Source organism: Pristis pectinata, chromosome 5 (genome assembly GCF_009764475.1).
Source record: "Pristis pectinata isolate sPriPec2 chromosome 5, sPriPec2.1.pri, whole genome shotgun sequence".
Classification (NCBI taxonomy): domain Eukaryota; kingdom Metazoa; phylum Chordata; class Chondrichthyes; order Rhinopristiformes; family Pristidae; genus Pristis; species Pristis pectinata.
The window spans coordinates 50,471,095-50,491,798 of NC_067409.1; the positions used below are offsets into that span (position 1 = coordinate 50,471,095).

Here is a 20,704-nt window from a genome sequence, read left to right on the forward strand (position 1 = left end):
AAAAAAACATTGGGAAAGGTTAAATTCAAAAGGAACAAAAATATAAATAGCAGTCAAAATTATCTGGAAAACTTAATTGCGGAACATAATGTTAAAAGGAAATGGGAGGGACGGAAACTGTTGTGTGGAGTATAATCTATCATGGAACTGTACATCTTTTATCCATCATTATTTGTATGTAAAATGTTGATAAAGCATTGTAACATGGAATATTATTTAGGTTGTGAAAGGTGATGGCACTTTCAACAAAATGGAAAAAGGAAAAGACAAGTATAGAAATGAGGACGAGATTAACCAAAAAAATAAAAATATGTAAGAGCTGGAGACAGCTGAGTATCTTCAATAAAATTCAAAATTGAAAGAAACATAAGAAGTTCAATATTCAAAACCAGAAGTAAGACCAGAAGCTGAAAAAAAGTTAAAATAAAATTGTGGATAACTTGTCATTCTCACCTCTGAGTCTGAAGACTGTGGGATCAAAGCCCGTTGCAGGACAAGTGGAATGATTTGCACTGTTTTTCCTCCTTTTGTTATGTCAAATTGATTGTCTTGATGTTTTGCAAATCTAGTGACAGGTGCTCATCAGTATTAGCTAATACTTAATAATTTGGAAACATGCATACTTTCCTGCATTATCCCTTTCACAGTTTACAATGCTGTCAGGGGAATTGGTAGAATCAGATACAATAGTAATGCTTAAGTAGATACAGACAGACACATGAAAAGGCAGGGAATAGAGGGATATGGGCCTTGTGCAGGCTACAGTTTGGGTATTTAAGATAGGACTTCAATGTACAATTTCTCTCAGGAAGCCAACATGAATTTGATGAAGAGAAATCAGGCTAAACTAACTTGATGGAGTTATCTTATGTTGTCATAGTGTTGATGAATAGTGATTACTGTTGTGCTTATGATTATTACACCACTGCTTTTATTGATATAAGTGGCCTGCACTTGGGGGGATTTGCACAATTTCAAAATATGATGGCACAAAACTTGGAAGTGCGGCGAATTGCTTGAAGGATTGTAATGGATATCAAGAGGATAAAGACTGGCTGATAAAATTTAATCTCAAGAAGTGCAATGTGATCCATTTTGGTAGGAAGAATAAGGAAAACAATTTTAAATTAAGAATGCAGGAGTGCAAGAACAGAGAGACCAAGGTGTATGTGTGCACAAAACAATGAAGTGGCAGAAAAAGTTGAGCAAGTTATTCAAAAACATTTGGGATCCTGGGCTGTATTTATAAAGATAAAGGGTACAAAATTAAGAAAATTATTTTGGATCTCTATGACAATACTGCGTCAGTTGCTCCCAGTTTTTGCCACACCATGATTGGAAATATGAGAAAGTCCTGAGAGGATGCAGAAAAGTTCTAGCAGTATGGTGTGGGAATGAGAGATTTCAGTTATGTGGAATTGGTTTATTATTTGTAGAAGGGGAAGACACTTAAAAGTTGTTGATGGTCTTTGACATCAGGAAGCGGCTGATAAGCCATCAGGGGAGATCAAAGGCAGGGTCTCGGAGACTGCCACTAGGGTCCTAGTTGCCACTCTTGGATTGCTCTGCTTCATGGGATGGCCTCGGGAGTGAAGACTCAAACTCAATTGGGCCCATGACTCTGCAAAAATGTGGCTTCAGAACTAGAGCGGGAAGCAAGCCACATTGATCATGATCCTGCCCAGTGGTGATATACTGAGGAATACAGAGAAACAAAGGGATCTCAGAATGCATGTCAAAAGATCCTTGGAAGCAGCAGAAGTGGTAAATAAGGTGGTTAAGAAAAAAATGAGGAAGAATTGTCTCATTAGATGAGGCACAGAAAGTGGGAACACTAAAGTGATCCTGAAAGCCAGTGAAACACAAGTTAGGTCACAGTTAATATATTGAGAATAGTTCTGATCACTGCAGCATGAGGTTATGAAGGATACCACATTAATGGAAGTCTTTCTACTTTTTTGCTGGTGCTCACATCCAGTACTGCAGGCTGTTTCACTCTCAGCACACAGTAAGCCTTGCTGGAATTCTGATAAATGATGTAAATCAGTAGACTGCAGTATCTCAGGTTTTCATGCACAGTATAACTTCCTACAAGGCAAGATCGGGTAGCATAAGTGGCAACAACCCATCACTCCCAGATAAGCTCAGTGCCTTTTTTGCAGGCTTTGACAGAAGGAACTATGACACATACACACAAACCCCCACAACTATGGATGACCCGTAATTTCAGTCTCTGAGGCCAACATCCGGGCATCCTGCAAGAGGGTGAATCCATGAAAGGTGTTCAGTCCAGATGGCGTACCTGGCTGTGTACTAAAGATCTGTGCAGACCAACTGGCTTAGAGTATTTATGGACATATTCAACCTCTCGCTTCTGAGGTTCCCACCTGCCTCAAAAAAGCATCTATTATGCCAATGCCCAAGAAGAGCTTGGTGACCTTCCTCAATGACGACTGTCCGGTAGCGTTTACATCAACCTTAATGAAGTGCTTTTAGAGGTTAGTTATGGCATGAATCAAGTCCTGCCTCAGAGGTGACCTGGATCTGCTCCATTTGCCTACCACCACAATAGGTCAACATCAGATGCTATTTCTCTGGCTCTTTAGTCTGCTTTGGACCATCTGGACAACAGGAACTTGTACATCAGGCTGCTGTTCATTGACTACAGCTCAGCGCTCAACACAATTATCCTATCCAAACTCATCGTCAAGCTTCAAGACCTGGGCCTCTGTATCTCCCTTTGCGACTGGATACTCGACTTCCTCATCAGCAGACCTTAATCAGTGAGGATTGGTAACAACATCTCCTCCTCACTGATCATCAACACAGGTGCACCTCTATTTGAGGTGCTCTACTCTCTATACACATGACTGTGGCTAAGCACAGCTCCAATGCCATCTTCAAATTCACTGACGACACTACTGTTGTTGGATGAATCACAGGTGGCGATGAGTCAGCTTACCAGAACGAGAGAGGACACCTGGTTGGTGCTACAACAACAACCTCTCGCTCAACGTCATCAAAGCTAAAGAGCTAATTGTTGACTTTAGGAAGGGGAAGGAGGGCGAACATGCACCAGTCTACATTGGGGGATTGGCAGTGGAGGGAGTCAGCAGCTTTAAATTCCTGGACGTTAACATATTGGATGATCTCTCCTGGGCCCAGCACATAGATGCAATCATAAGGAAAGCGTCCAGCATCTTTACTCTCCGAGGTGGTTAAGGAGGTTCGGCTTATCACCAAACACTCTAACAAACTTCTACAGATGTACTGTTCAAAGTATCCTGACTGGTTGTATCATGGTCTGGTACGGCAGTTCAAATGCACAGGAATGTAAGAAGCTGCAGAGAGTAGTGGACTCAGCAAATACATCACAGGTACATCCATCTTCACCATTGGTAGTACCTACAGGAGCCGCTGCCTCAAGAAGGTAGATCCCCACCATCCAAGCCATGTTATCTTTTCGCAGCTACCATCGGGCAGGAGGTACAGAAGCCTGAAGTCCCGCACCACCAGGTTCAAGAACAGCTACTTCCCTTCAACCATTCAGTTCTTGAACCAACCTGCAAAACCATAATTACTACAGTTTAGCAATACTTTGATCACTTTGCACTAAAATAAACGTTGATGTTTTTGTTCTAATTGTGTTCTTTCCTGTAAAAATTGTGTGTAATTTAATGTTTTTCTTGTGAATGCTGCTTATATGATGGTACGTGTGTGATACTGCTGCAAGTAAGTTTTTCATTGTGCCTGTACGTACATGTGCATATGACAATAAATTTGACTTTGACATGAGTATCTTTGATCAGGAAGACTGTGTTTACCTTAACTTGAAGTTTATTGCTTCTCCGACAACTTCTTTCTCACCTACAACCAAGATACAAGATCCCTTGCAAAGCATTAATTCAGTTGACTATCTGCTCCCAAGCCAGCTACCTATCCATTTCTCATGAAGGTTGACAATACCTTCCAAGGCCTTCTGAATCAGTTTTCCCAGCTGCGTCATCAGGTCTTTTTCCATCATTTAAGGTGCAGATGTACAAGATTTAAGTACCTGAAATCAAAAAATCATCAACTTGCATACCACTCTTTAATGCAATGGTAAAGAAAGGGGTATTCTTGCCTCCTCAGATGAGGTACCGAACAAATAGCAACAACGTCCACTTGTATTTACATAATATCTTTAATGAGGTAAAATGCCTAAGGCAATTCAAAGAACTATTGCCAGATATCTGAACTGAAAACTGAACCTAAAATGTAATCATAAAGCTATATCTTAAAAGAAAATACACCCTATTCTGCTACTGGGAGATAGTGTGTATATACACCTGTTAAAAAGAGCAATATTTGGGGTTAAGTGGCAGGGCGGAACTTTGATGAATTTTAATAATAAACAATGAAGACCCAAGAAGTGTTTCATTAGCAGTATCTGAGAGAGAGAAGAAAACCTGATTAAAATAATGTGGCCAATACATTCAGCAAACTGGAAGTTCAATTAGTTTTGTTGTCAGTTTGAATGCTTAATTTTGCATTATATGTATGGATTATAAATATAAACCCATGTGAGATTTAAGATATGGGAGGAGCATTTGTGCAGAAACATCCCACCTTTTTAACACAGGCCTCCACCTGTAAATTTAATGTTTAAAACCAGAATTTGAATGCTAAACCATTTTTTAATAAATTTAGTCCTCATCTGTTGAAATTGAAAAGTGATCAGTCTTCATCTGAGTATGAACAAGACCAAACATATTCGGCCATGTTTGTGTTTTTTTGCAACAAAATAGTTTATCTGCTTGTTCATTTTTCCGTTGAAGTGTGTTACAAGATCTCGGTTAGACTATGAACAGAACTTGCTTATAAGTAGATTAAATCGAAAATTAAAATGAAGAGTGCAGTAAGTAGGTTGGAACAAAAATAATGCCTAATACACCAGCATAGCCTTTGGTCAATTGAGGAAAAGGGTACTTGAAGATAAAGACCTCAGAATGAAATGAAATACATTCAATCTGCCAACAAAATGAAGTTCCAATTAAGTCCCAATTTGCTGAATGTATTGTCCACTTTATTTTAGGCAGGCAGTCTTCTCTCTCTCTGATACTGCTAATGAGTTATACGCCCAGTTCTGATGAATGGTCCCAGAATTGAAAATGTTAACTGTTTCTCTTTCTTCAGATGCTGCCCAACCAGTTGAGTGTTTCCAGAACGTTTTGTTTTTATTTCAGATTTCCATTCATTCTGACTCTGTTTTCTGATAATCAGCCCATTGTATATCCACACTAATATATTGTCCCCTATGTCATGAACTCTTTCCTTGTCTGGACATTTGAAACAGACAGAAATTAAATGGTCTCTGCTGTCAACAGACAAGTTTGATATTCTGTGCCAGGGCCTCAACTTTTTACAATCTATGGTCCCCATATTTTTTACATGCTATGTAACAAGGCCCCAAAGCTAATTGCTAAATTTGTTGATAACACAAAGATAGCAAGAAATTAAGTAGTGAAGCAGACAAAGGAATTCAGATGGACTGTGTGAGTGAGCAAGGATCTAGCAAATGGAATATGATGTGAGAAAATATGAAATTGCCCATTTTGGCAGGAAAAATAAAGAAAAAGTATGTAATCTAAATGATAAGAGATTGCAGTGCAATGAGGTGCTGAGGAATCTGTGTCCAAGTGCCTGATTTGCAAAAAGCTTGTATGGAGGTATTACAAGTAATTAGGAAAGAAGGTTATCATTTATTTCCAGGGGAATTGAATACAAATATAGGGGGTGGCTAGATATACATCAGTTATAAAAGGCCACATCTGGAGCAGTGTGTCCAGTATTGGTGATCTCATTTCAGGAAGAATGAGGAAGTATTGATAGCAGTTCAGAGAAGATTTACTGAACAAAAGCTGGAAATGGGAGGGTTGAGTTAAGAGGAAGGGTTGGGCAGGCTTGGCATGTATCCTCTGGAGTTTAGAAAAGTGAGAATAATTGAAACATGTAAGATCCTAAGAAATCTTGGCAGGATGGATGTGGAGAGAACACAGTGCCTCAGCTAGTAGAGCTGCTGCTTCGCAGGTCTAGCGATTCTGATACGGACAGCATTAAAGATCTGGATTGAGTGAAGTTTGCACATTGCTCCTGTGCCCATGTTTGTTTCCTGAATGAAGTCTGCTTTCCTCCCACATCCCAAAGACCTGTGAGTTGATAGGTTAACTAGTCACTGTAAATTTACTACAGTGTGTAAGTAGTGGTAGAATCTGGGGGGAGTTCAGGGGAATGTGGGGCAAATAATATAGGATTAATGTAGGATTATTATAAATAGGTGCTTGATTGCTGGTGCAGACTCAACTGTCTGGTGCTGTATAATGAATGTTTCTGTGCTGTACAACGAATGCTTCTCTTGTGGAAGTGAGAACAAACAGCCGCAGTTTAAAAATAAAGGGCTGGCCATTTGAGATAGAGATGAGGCTAATTATTTTCTCTCAGAGGGTTGTGGATCTCTTCTAATGGTGTTGGAAGCAGAATCTTTGGGTATATTTAAGGCAGACATGGATTCTTGATAAGCAAGGGGTGAAAAGTTACTTTGACTATCCAAAGAGTTTCTACAGGTAGGGAGAGAATAAGAATAACTTGGGAGAGAATAGGACCTGTTAAAGATCAAAGAGAGAGTCTATGTGTGGAGCCATATGAGATGGGCGAGATCCTGATGTATGGAGCCACATGAGATGAGTGTGACTACTGAAGGATATAAGTAACAAAGCTAGAAAAAAAATTAACAATGATTTCAAAGAAAGCTGATGGTGCAAAGAGAGCCCAAATTTTAACTATCCAGATGAAAAATAGCTGAATGTATTACTGATGATCAATCATTTCTCAAATTTTGAGTGGAAAAGAGCTGTCAGTTTTTTTCAGTTTGTTGATAGTGAGTCATGGAGATGTTGTTAACCTTTTAAAACACAATAAGGTTACCGTGCATAGGAATTATTTTTAATTTTTCTCCTTCACTGTTAAATAGTATGGTCTAAGCTCCAAGATTTTAATGTAGGATTCAATTCACTTTCTTGATTGTTTTTACTCTTTCTGATATAAAGTAGCCCACAGAGTCATAACCAACCAAGTTGCCTATCTGAGCTTGTCCCATTTGCCTGTGTTTGGCCCATATCATTCTAAACCTTTCCTATCCATGTACATATTTAGATGTCTTTTAAATTTTGTAATTGTACCCACCTCTACCACTTAATCTGATAGCTCATTCCATAAACACACCACACTCTGAGAGGTGGGGTGGGGGGGGTTGTGGGGGGGAGGGGAGAGAAGAGTCACCTCTCAGATCCCTTTTAAACCTTTCCCCTCAATTTAAACCTATGCCCTCTAGTTTTGGACTACACTGGGGAAAAGACTGAAGACTGTGGCTATTCAACTTCCCTAAGCCCCTCATGATTTTATAAACTTCTGCAAGGTCACCCCTCAGCTTTTTATGTTCCAGGGAAAAAAGTTATAGCCTGTCCAGCCTCTCCTTGTAACTTGAACTTTCTAGTCCTGGTAACGTGCTCGTAAATCTTTTTTGTATCCTTTCCAGATTAATTACATCTTTCCTATAGCAGAACAGACAGAACCATATGCAGTATTCCAAATGTGGCCTGACCAACATCTTGCATAACTGTAACACGACATCCTCTTTACTCAATATCATGACCAATAAAGGCAAGCGCGCTAAATGCCTTCTTCACTTCCCTGTCGACCCGTGTTGCCACTTTCAAGGAACTATGTACCTGCACCCTACCACTTACTGTGCAAGTTTTTCCCCAGTTTGCTTAACTTGTTTCTGTCAGACTACGCTCCAAAAGAAGGTAGCTGAGCCAATAACATAAGGAATAGAGTAATTTTTTTTCTAAATACTTTCAAAGGGATGGATTGGCTAGGCTTATATTTCTTGGAGTTTAGAAGAGTGAGAAGGTACTTAAATGAAAGATGAGATCCTGAGGGGTCCTGATGGGGTAGATGTGGAGAGGATGTTTTCTCCTGTAAGAAAATTTCAAACTGGATGTCACTGTTTAAAAATAAAATGTTGCCGATTTAAGATAGGGATGAGGTGCAATTTTTTCTCTGAGCATCATGATTCTTTGGAACTCTGCTTCTATCACTCTTTGGGGAAAAATTTTTTAGTACATTTAAGGCAGAAATCAATATTTCTTGTTAACAAAAGTAAGAAAAAGTTACAATGGTTAGATGGGAATGCAGAAGTTGCAGAATTGAAGTTACAGACAGATCAGCTATGATCTTGTTTAATGGCACTGTTGCTCCTAATCCAAATGTAACAATAGTCATTTATCACTAAGTTTAAATGAGAACACCACACCTTTAAAGTTGGTTATCAAGACTTGTTATAAAGTTTAAATAATTGGTATTTTGGTATGAAGAAGTCATTTATAAATGCACTAGTTTTACTTGCATTACTTGCAATGAATTGTTGCAATTTTTCATATAATTCATATTTTTGGTTAAAAACAATATTTACCATTTTGACAGACAACTTCCACAGCTTCTAAAGAAATACAGGACCCAAAAAATGTTGCATCTTCTTCTTCAACAAGAGAATATTTTCAAACAAGACAACCAGAAATGCAATCTCCTCCTTCTCCACCACCACCACCACCACCACCACCCTCTGATTTTACAAAAACTGGAAAGTTTTCAACCAAATCTATTGCTAATCAAGAAGATGCACGAACTGCATTATTGAAAGCAATTCAGTCTGGAACTGGTGCAGCACGTCTAAGAAAGGTATGAATTTTTAATGCATACATTCTGTTTAATTTTTAAATGAAAAGGTCAGGTCTCTTTCCATTTTTTCTCCCCTTTGTTTAATTAACTCTTTATGCTATGATGGTGAACTACTTACCTTTCATCTATTCTTCAGGAGCCAATATCAGGCATACTTGCTGGAGGACATAAAGCAGGTTGTTTCTAACTTCTATCCAGTAGATTATGTACAAGCAAGGCTGAATTAAATGGAGAAGTAAGCTTCCATAAAAAAATTTTTGGGGCTGAAATTCTATGGGTCTCATTAGCCCAACAAATGTGAACCCTCCAATTAGATGGAGGAGAACCAGCCTCAGGACTTTTTGCTTTGGTTCATTCAGTCCAAAGTAAAATACATTCAGTAGCCAGAACCACATATGGTTTACTCCATGGCTAGAAGTTATCTTTCCTGATCCTTAAAGGTAGCCTAGTATAGTACATTTGTGTGTTGAGTGATTGTACTGGCTGCCATAGAGTGGGTTAGATTGTAAGACAGAGCAGCTTATTTACCCTGGAATCTGATACAGTCATGGCTAAGGGTTCTGCAAACAGGAGTAGGTAGCAAACCTTATAGCCTAAAACCCATGGATGGCCACTGGCTTTTGTACAGGTGGGCACTGCAAGTCATGCTGGCACTCACCTGATATATTCATGTCTGAAATCTTTGCAGATTTGATTTGAAATCCTCAGATCACTTATAAAACTATCTGGACAAGAGAGCTTTGGAGAGATCGCAAGGCTATTGCAGATCCATCCTCAAATCACCCTAAACTATGTGTGTATGCAACCTTGGGCCAACATGACGCGCACCTGACCTTGAACTTTTCAGGTCACAAGCTTAATTTGGCAGTATTTTGACATGATGTCAGAACTGCACTTGTGCCAATTATAGCTTGTGGCTTGTAAAGTCTTCAGGTCAGCTAACTGCAAGAAAGCCCCTGCTATGTTCGTGATGAATGCTTTCCAACCTCCAACCACACCATTAAATAGACATGGTGTGTCATTGGCAATCAAAAGAACTATTACGTTAAATGTTTTTACCACACATCATCCACAGAAGTACTGAGGTAACTCACAGCTATCAGTCTGTCTGCATATTTGTTAGCATTCATGCATAAAATAGGTTGCTGATGTCTTGTTCTGAAGAACTAACAAATACATCTAGTCTCCTTTAGAAGCAAGGATCAGGCTTTTCAGAATAGTAGGTAATTGATAATATCCATGGTTTAGCTGAGAGTGATGATTTTGATCTTCATTTCATGTCTTTGGTCCTTCAAGATTGAGAATCATTTGTTGCTACTCAGGTTCCATGGCCAATGTGGAAAATGCAGAGTCTTCCACAGTGGCCAGAATTTGCATAATGACAGGGCAGATGGGTAGTTTGAGAAGTGGTGACCTCCTACTGCAGGTTATGTTGGGGGATGTTTTCCAATACGTGGGCTCAGAGATCTGAATGCCATCCTGAAAGCTTTTTCTCCACTTGGTAGCTGCAGAGATCTTGCTACTGTCAGTCGCAGGGAAAATCATCACCAGGATTCTCCTCTACCACCTCCAGTAGGCAAAATGCTGCACTCTAAATTGCACCATGGATTTTATCCATCTAGAGTCATTGTGGACATGATCGTCCCTGAGCAACAACTTCAAGAGAAATGCAGGGAGGAGCAATAACCATATATGTGGCCTTTCTTGACTTCGCTGGTTATTAACTACATCATCAGGCAGACTGTTAAGTATTCTTTACATTCGCCTGATGACAGAAATCCATCTCCATCTTACATTTGCTTTATGATAATATGCAAGTCATGATCCTAACCAACAGATCTACAACAGACTGGTATCGAACAAGGCTGCATCATAGCCCCAACATTTTTTCTGATACATCTTGCAATGTTGTCTCTCCTCCAACAAATGTCCTGTGGGGGTGGAATTAATCTTGAGAACTAATGGGAAACTCTTCTGACTACAGAAAATACACTCCTAAACCAAGATCGCCCTGACCACAGTGGTTGACTTGGAGTATGCAGACAATGCTTGGTATGCACATATCTGGAGGCCATGCTCGAAGTCAATGATGACTAATTCAAGATATTGGAAAGATACTACCAAAGCTGTCTCTGAAAAAGCATTCCAAATCCACTGGATGGTTAACCTCAGTATGATCTGCATGGCCAACATCCCCAGTCCTACTTACATAAGGCAAGCTATGTTTGCACATCCCATACACGATTCCAAAAAAGACCCTCTATTTCAAACTTGTATTTGGGAAGAAATTACCAGGCAGAGAGTGGAAAGACTAAGAATGTTAAATATGTTGAAAAAATGCAATATCCCCACTAAGTCCTAGGAATCTCAGGCCCATAAACACTCAAAATGGAGAAACATTTGATATTCAGGAGTTACAATCAAAGCCAATATTTATTGCCCAACCCTAATGAATCTTCTTGCATGAATCAAAAGGGTTTCTACTTTGTTTTTGTGGAATGTGTGCACAATATATACATATGATGTATTCTGATCATGCAAGCCACAAGTAGATTTCAAGGCAGCACTCAAATGGTTATTTTACATCAGTTTTCCCTTTCTATGTGCTTGAATTCAAAATTAGTGAAGGGCTGATCCATGGAGTATGAAGGATTCTCAGTGATTTCTGAATTAATTGTTCTATTCAGCCTCCACATATGCACAAGTGCAAATATGGCCAGGCCAACCTAAAGTGACAATTGAAATACTGAAGCAATGCTTATGGTGCATGGAAAGGACATGAAGATGCTGCATGCAGTGCCAGCTGATCAAAGTCTTTTTTTAAAAAAAAATCATTTGCTGAATCTTGCACATTTCCTGTATGAAGACGTTTGCTTGGAGGAACTGCAGCTCTTAGCAGTCTTAAGGAGGCGAAAAAAGTAGTGAAGACTGATCTATAAAGCTGTTTGCCATTTCAAGACAAATTCTCCTGAGAAGAATATCTTTGCTTTTCCACTCAAAACACTGTTTTGCTTCTATCCCATAATACATTTGAATCCTGAAGAACTTCCACCCACTCTCATCATTGTGCCTTTTCACACGATTCAGATTTCAATCTCTGTTTTGAAATTCAGTGAATTATACTGCATCTTTTACCAGTAATTTGAAAGAGAAATAGATCTGTCCAGTACTTACTTCTGAATTTTATGGCAAATCTAAATGTGATGGCATTCTCACCTTAATTTTAACACTTGTGGGCAGTAGTTGCTTGTGCCATAGTCCTACTTAAATTTCCTTTTAAATAGCTTAGTCATAAGATCACCTGTAGAAGGGCTCTGCCAGTATGGGAACTTATCTATCTGTAAGTAGATAGCAATCCTTTTTAAATGTTGTTTAATATTTGGGTCTGAAATCCTTCTGAAAGAAGGAAGCACCCTACTTTGGTATTGGTTTATTATTGGCACTAGTACCGAGGTACAGTGGAAAAACTTGACTTGCATACCATTCGTACAGAGCATTGAGGTAGTACAGTGTTAAAACAATAACAGAATACAGAGTAAAGTGTCACAGCTACAGCGAAGTGCATTGCAGGTAGACAATAAGGTGTAAGGTCAAACAAGGTAGATTGTGAGGTCAAGAGTCCATCTCATCGAACAAGGGAACTATTCAATAGTCTTATCACAGTGGGATAGAAGCTGTCCTTGAGCCTGGTGGTATGTGCCCTCAGGCTCCTGTATCTTCTGCCTGATGGGAAAGGAGATATACTCTCTATATACTCATGACTGCATGGCCAGATTCTGCTCTAACTCCATCTACAAGTTTACAGATGATACCACCGTAGTAGGCCATATATCAAATAATGATGAGTCGGATCACAGGAAGGAGATAGAGAGCTTCGTGACATGGTGTCATGACAACAACCTTTCCCTCAATGTCAGTAAAACAAAAGAGCTGGTCATTGACTTCAGGAGAGGGGGCAGTGTACATGCACCTGTCTACATCAGTGGTGCTGAGGTTGAGAGGGTTGAGAGCTTCAAGTTCCTAGGAGTGAACATCACCAATAGCCTGTTCTGGTCCAACCACGTAGACACCACAGCCAAGAAAGCTCACCAGCACCTCTACTTCCTCAAGAGACTAAAGAAATTCGGCATGTTCCCTTTGACACTCACCAACTTTTATTGATGCACCATAATGATCCACAATGATGCATCATTGAAAGCATCCTATCTGGATGCATCACGGCTTGGTTTGGCAACTGCTGTGCCCAGGACCGCAAGAAACTGCAGAGAGCTGTGGACACAGCCCAGCACATCATGGAAACCAGCCTCCCCTCTGTGGACTCTGTCTGTATCTCTAGCTGCCTTGGTGAAGCAGCCAGCATAATCAAAGACCCCACACACCCAGCACATTCTCTCTTCTCTCCTCTCCATCAGGCAGAAGATACAGGAGCCTGAGGGCACATACCAACAGGCTCAAGGAAAACTTCTATCCCACTGTTGTAAGACTATTGAACGGTTCCCTTATACAATGAGATGGACTCTTGACCTCACAATCTACCTTGTTTGACCTTGCACCTAATTGTCTTCTTGCAATGCGCTTCCCTGTAGCTGTGACACTTTACCCTGAATTCTATTATTATTGTTACCCTGTATTACTTCAATGCACTGTGTAGTGAATTGATCTGTATGAACGATATGCAAGACAAGTTTTTCACTGTACCTCGGTACAAGTGACAATAATAAACCAAAACCAATACAAGGCCAGTGGAAAAAAATCATTTTCTGATTAAAAGGCCTACAAGGAGGCATCAATGAAACACTGAGTTTACTTCAGTATTTTAATATTTTCTAATGTTTAGTTCAGGTGAATAGCAGAAAAAGATTGTTCCTAGAATACCCCAACAATTCCAGTCGATGTTTAATAGAATCACTTGTTTGATAACTAGATGAGTATGGTTTACATAGCTGGTTTCTTCTCACCTGGGACCTTATTATTAACCAATTTATCAATATGAATTGAAATGCATCACTGCAATGTGACCTTGAAGCTTTTGGCATTAAATAAATATTTTTTGCCAAGATGTCTTTCTGCAGTCATCTGACATTAAGGAGTTGATTTTCAACTTTGTTTTTGCAAATGCAAAATGCACTCAGTGACCTGGATATAAGGCCCATGTATTTTAATTTCTGGGGTATGTTTTAGATTTGACATGGGATGAGAAATATGAAATCTGCATTTTTGGACACAATTTTTATCATTCTTCAGAGGCCTATTTCAAGTGCAAATGCACCTCCTTGGACAGATCTTATTCAATTTAATAACATTGTTGTTTTAACTCTTGCAAAATGTAAAATAAACAGCAAGCAAGCTGTTAGCAACCAGCAATATAAAATAAATAGGAAACAAGTCTTTATATTTCCTGAAGAATCTTGAAAGTCTTGTTGGAAGAGGTGAGGATGAGAAAGAAATTTCTTTATTCCAGCAATGGAAAGAAGAAATCCTAAATGGAGATTCACCAGCTCTGTAGAAAGAAAGGTGAGGTTTGTTTCACGTTTATTTGCAGGATGCAAGCATTGCTGACAGGACAGTATTTGTTGCCCAATCCTATTTGCCCTTGAGGTGGAAGTGAGCTGTGATCTTGAGCCCACTCCAGTCTCATGAAGGTATTACCACAGTACTTTCGATAGGGAATTCAAGGATTTTGATACAGCAACAATAAAGGAATAAAGATTTATTTTCAAGTCCAGAAAATGTATGATTTGGAGGGGAGCGTGCAAGTTGTGGAGTTCCCACATGCTGCTTGTTCTCGTCCTTCTGGAAGATAAAGGTCACAGGTTTGGGAGAGAAAGGAGCTTTGTAGTATCTATCAAGTGCAGCTTGTTAACTTGCAGCCACAGTGCACTGGTGGTGAAGGAATTGTGTGTTGAGGGTGGAATGTGGAATGACAGTCAAGTTGACTGCTGTGTCCTAGAGCAATGTGTTGTTGGAGTTGCTTTTTCAAAAAAATAGTGGAGAGTATTCTTTCACGTGCCTAACATGCATCCTCTGTGGTGGAAGGACCTTGAAGAGTTATGAAATAAGTCACTTGCCACTCAACCTGCCACCTCTTGTAGTACAATATTCACCTGGCTAGTCCAGTCAAGTTCCTGGTCAATGGCAACCACCTTTCCTTCCCCACCTGTTGACTGGGGAAGATTTGGTGATTTATATTTCAATTGAATTAAAAGAATAAGGTGGTTAGACCTTCTTGTTGGAGACAGTTGCAGCATACCATTTGCACGGTGCAAATATTAACTTGCCAATATTAACCCAAGCTTTAGATGCGGACATGGGCTACTTCATTATTATTAAAGAAATTCATATAGTAAAATTATCAAGGAATATCACTACTACTGACCTTATCATGGACGGAGGGTCAATGGTGAAGCAATTGGAGATGATTAGCTATAGAATACTGCCCTAAGAATTCCTACAGTAATACCCTATGGCTGAGATGATTAGCCTCTGAGAATCTCAACCATCTTCCTTTTCTACTGGATGAAATTCTGGCCAGTTTCCCTTTGAAACATTTGTACCCCATGTGATCAAAAGATGTTTTGATGTCACGGGAAGTCACTCACAGCTCACCTCTGCAATTCACCCCTTTTGTTTGGACCATGGCAGTAATACATCTTGAACAATGTGGTGCTGCCAAAGCCTATTGTGAGCAGGCTACTTGATAGCAACGTTCTTGACTCCTTCCATCACTACTATTACTGCTACATTGATCATGATGATCAATGTAGCAGTAATAATACAGATTGGATTGGTCCTGGTTGGTGTTGCGGACAAATTAACCCTTGGTACTTTTTGACATTGTCAATAGATGCTCTTGTTGTAGCTGTGCTGAAACATAATGCTTAGAGGCCTAGCTGGCTGTAGACATGGGTCTTCAGCAATACTGTAGTCATTGTCTGGTCCCATTGTCTTTGTTGTATTCCCTTCTTGCTATCTATAGAGTGAATTGATTTGCTTAAAAATTGGTTTCTGTGATAGTGGGGATTTAAGAATAAGGCCCAGATGGATCATTCACTTGGCAAATACTTCAACCTTGAATTTGGTGCACATGCATATCTTCAGTATAGTTGAGGAAGAAAGCTTCTTGAAGTCTCCTCTCATTAGCTGTTTAATTTTCCATTACTGTTTGCAAATGTAGCAGCACTTATCAGTTTTAATATGATCCATAGAGTCAAGGAGTCACGTAGCTCAAAATGACCATCAAATGCTCATTAACACAAATCCTACTTTAATTTTCCCCTCATTCCCATTCACTTACCTATGCTCTGAGGGCATTTATAATGGCCAATTAACCTACCATTTTACACATCTTTGGGATATGGGAGGAAACCTGAGCACCCAGAGGAAACAATGCAATAGCAGGGAGAACGTGCAAACTCCACACAGACAACACTGGAGTTCGGGAATGAACCTGGGATGTTGGAGCTGTGAAACAGCAAACCTGCTAACTGTGCCACTGTGCTGCCCAATGCTTAGGAGATACTTATCTCCTTCTATGGCACACTGCTTTCTCTTTTTAAGGTGCACGTTCTTCAATGTTTTTGCTTTGCCACGGTGGCACCTCAGTTTTAAGTTTTCCTGATGTTAACTGTGGCATTCCTGTCTACATTCTTCGTTGAACCAGGGTTGGCCCTGGTTTAATGGTAATGATAGAGATGAATATGCTGAGCCATGAGACTGCAGTTTGTGGTGAATTATCATCATGCAACTGCTGGCAATGGCCCACAGTGCCTTAGGAGTATTCAAATAAAAACTGCTAAATCTCATTTAGTATGGTGGTTTTGCCACACAGTATGAGAGCTGAGCTGTTGTTGCACAATAATCTGTATCATTGTCCAGGATTAATTTTACCTCCCAAATTCTTCAATGCCGCTTTAATGATCTCTCTGGTTGCAGCACGTTGTGCTAATTCACCTTCTGCTTCTTCCTCCAGAATGAATGATTCTTCCTGTCGCTCTTCTTGGTCCAGCTGCAGTTGTGTCTTTATTGCTATATTGTACGACAACAATGAGGTGAAGTTAATATGGAATACACCGTAGAGACCTCCCTGACCTATCCACACACCTAAATCTTTGCCTCAATAGTGTGGTCAATAATCTTCCTATACATAAATTGTTCCTGGTCTGCTTCATCTCTCCAATAAGGAAAACCCCCTCCTCCCACCGCGCCCCCCCCCCCCGCCCCCGCCCACCGACATCTCAGGAATTAAGCTGATGAACCTTAGATGCACCCTCTCTCTCACAAATACATACTTCCTTAGGTGGGGGACCAAAGCTGAATGCAACATTTCAGGTGTGGGACCATATAATTCCAGTAAGATGTCTATTCTTGTCCTCAAATCCTCTTGTATTAACTGCAAATATATTGCATGCAGTACTTGCATGTTAACTTTAAGTGATTTGTGTCCAAGGGTAGCCAAATCCCTCTAAACCTTTAAAATTTCTCACCATTTAAAAAAGTACTTTTCTGGTCTTCTACATTGCATTTTTCCACATTATATTCTATCTGCCATGTTATCACACATCCACTTTGTCTAAATCCCCTTCAAGCTTCCCCATATCCTCCTCACAACCCACAGTGCTGTCCAGCTGTGCATTACCAGCAAACTTGGATATATCACTCTTGATCCCTTGATCTAAATCTTTGATACAGATTGTGAACAGCTGTCCCTCACCCTACCAATCCCTGCAGCACACCACTAGTCACAGCCACCCAAATCAAAAATATGTTCTTGCTGTTTTCTTTCTTTTAAACAATCCCACTCTATGTCAGTACATGATCTCAAATCCCATATGCTTTGATTTTCTTCAAGGACCTTTTGTATGGCACCCAATCAAAGCCCTTCTGAAAATTCAAATACATGAAATCCACTGGTTCTCCCAAATCTAATAAGATAAGAAAAGATATTTTTATTAGTCACATGTACATCGGAACACAGTGAAATGCATCTTTTGCCTAGAGTGTTCTGGGGGCAGCCCGCAAGTGTCGCCACACTTTTGGCGCCAACATAGCATGCCCACAACTTCCTAACCTGTACATTTTTTGGAATGTGGGAGGAAACGGTAGCACCCGGAGGAAACCTACGCAGACACAGGAAAAACGTACAAACTCCTTACAGATGGTGGCCGGAATTGAACCCAGGTTGCTGGTGCTGTAATAGCGTTACGCTAACCTACACTACCATGCTAGTTACAACCTCAAAATGGATTTATGAAACATAATTTCCTTCTTATACTTACATGTTGACAGTGCAATATTATTGTTATTTTTCAAGTAGTCTGTTACCACTTCCATCATCATAGAATCCATTATTTTCCCTACTAATGATATCAGGTAACTGGTGTGTAGTTTCCAGATTTCTAGCTTATTACTTTATTATTTTCTACTTTTGAATCTGTAAGAACTGTTCTAATATCAAGGAAATATTGGAACATGACAACCAATACTTATGCTGTCTTCATAGCTACCTCTTTCAAAACCTTAGGATGTAGATCATCAGATCCTGGGGATTTATCACTATTCAATCCCATGAATCTTTAGATTTTTTTGTTACTAGTGCTAACTTCCATTAGGTCCTCTTTCACTCTAGACCTGGTGTTCTTCTTATGACCTTCCATTGCGCTACTCGACACTCTATTGCAGTGGCAGTGCATGGAGATGAAAAGTTTACATCTGAACCCTGAGCTACTCACGGGGTCACCTCTGAAAATTTAATTATATAAATTAATTCAAGCCATTTTTAAAATTCCTCTAACAGAGGCTATCAGAGCATTGTGGGACATTCCATGGTCGGGAGCTCAATAGCCACCAGTGAGACTGTTTGATGTTCGGAGCCTGCTCCACTTCCTGGAGGTGGACATTTCATGCTGCTGGCCTTCTGTATCCAGAACATTTAAGTGCATGCAGTAAAGCTCAGTGGCTGGCAAGTTTGGACAGTGAACTGGATTCAGTGCAGTGTATATCATTACTAATGTGAGCTCTCCTGTTACACTTAAATGCAAAAATAAATTGTTTGTTACTGTTAATTTTTTAAGCTTCTTTCTATTTTAGGTCTCTGTTCCCTTAAATACAATACAAGTCAATGGAAGAACAAGTTCTATACAGATATCAAACTGCTGGACTCCTTCCATTTCGTCCTGAACAACGGAAAGTAATTGTGAAAGTGTGGTAAATATACTTAGATGTCACAGAAGAAATGAAGGAAACAAATGTTTGCACAATTATTTTTGACAAATCCTTCAGCTGGCCCATTATTGTTTATGTCATCAAATGCACATAAACATTTTTTTTAAGTTAAACTGTTTATCAAAACTCAGCATTTAATCCACCTTGTACTAGTATATTGCTAATTGTGTGCTAAGGAGCCCTTGCAAGTGACAGGGTATTTTTTCTCATTCACGTAAAATATCCTGAAATAATTTTAAATCAGAAGCTCTCAGAATACTTTTGAACACAGGTTTGTACCAACAGTGCCAACAATATGTTCTTTCCTAAATCCTGCAGATGAAGTACTGCATTACCAAGTATCCAACACAATAAAATAAACTTTGTAATATTATATTTGGCATTCTTACCTTGTACTGACAATAACTTTTTGCATTTAACAAAAAGAAAATGAAAACTTACTGCGCTAAATTGTCAGTTGGAATATGTATTCCAAGCCCCCCACCATGGAAAATGACAATTTAATTGCAAATTTTTCTGTAATTTTAGAGCATAATGTGGTCCCTTTTTGTACCTGCCACCAGATTCACAGATATGTATCTATGTTTCTATTGCTGAATGAAAACTTGAGAAACACTGATTACAATTTAACAATTGCTGAAGAGAAAAAGATGTAACTTATTTCTGTTCAATGTTTATATGGATTACTATATGCAACTTGTGCCATAGCTAAAACTTGGTAAGATTAGTGACATGTACATTTACTTAAGTAGTACAGAATTTTATGTAAAAGAGACTAGAAATATAAAGTTTTAAGTTAGACCTACAGTATATGTAAAGCAAAAATCCAGCACTGCATTAATATTCTGTATCTGATAAAATAAAATTGCCATAAGTCGTTCTTCATCTAGTTGTGTGACACAACTACCATGCCAATTGGGAAACAGTAATGACACATCTAGCATCTGAAAATTATCCATCCTTGAGACATAAAAGGGATTTAAGGGGCAACTTCACACAGATGGTGTCAGGTATGTGTAACAAGCTGCTAGAGGAAGTGGTAGAGGCAGGTACAATTAGCACATTTAAAAGACATTTAGACGGATATATGTATAGAAAATGTTTAGAGGGATATAGGCCAAATGCAGGCAAATGGGACTAGCTCAGGTTAGCATGGACGAGTTGGGCCAAAGAGCCTGTTTCTGTGCTGTATAACTATGACTTCAATTTAAGATTGTAGTTAGAATTAGTTTACTGGTATAGTCTGTACTACAGATTAAAAACATGCCAGACCACGGGAGCTGCTGGATCACAGAATGCTGGACTGGAGTTTCAACCTGTACTACCATTATTCAGTCATGCAATATCAACATTCTGGGAGTCATTATCGACCAGAAACTTGACCAGCCTCATAAATAGTGTGACAACAAAAACAAAATAGAGGTCAGGTATCCTGTGGGAAATGACTCATATCCTGACTCTCCAAAATGATTCTACCATTTACAAGACACAAGTCAGGAGTGCATTGGAATACTTTACACTTGCCTGGATGGATGCAGTTTCAACAACACTCGAAGTTCATTAGGAGGTGAAAGCAGTCTACTTAAACTCCACCCTAACTTTCACTCAATCCACCACTGGCAAAAGAGTAAACCATCTACAAAATACATTTTGGCAACTTCCAATATCCTCTCCCAAACTTGTTACTTCCACCACTTTGAAGAAT

At 39.4% G+C, this 20,704-nt stretch overlaps 1 protein-coding gene across 3 annotated transcripts in view; it reads left to right on the top strand.

Moving 5' to 3' along the window:
* The window catches only part of cobl (cordon-bleu WH2 repeat protein), a 223,868-nt gene extending 204,047 nt beyond the window's left edge, over positions 1-19,821 (top strand). For all 3 annotated transcript variants that reach the window (XM_052016260.1, XM_052016262.1, XM_052016261.1), the window contains 2 exons: positions 8,524-8,778; positions 18,865-19,821. In XM_052016260.1, coding sequence (XP_051872220.1) covers positions 8,524-8,778; positions 18,865-18,954 — 345 coding nt within the window. In that variant the 3' untranslated portion in view covers positions 18,955-19,821. The remainder of the gene's footprint in view (positions 1-8,523; positions 8,779-18,864) is intronic.
* The last annotated feature ends 883 nt before the right edge of the window (positions 19,822-20,704 follow it).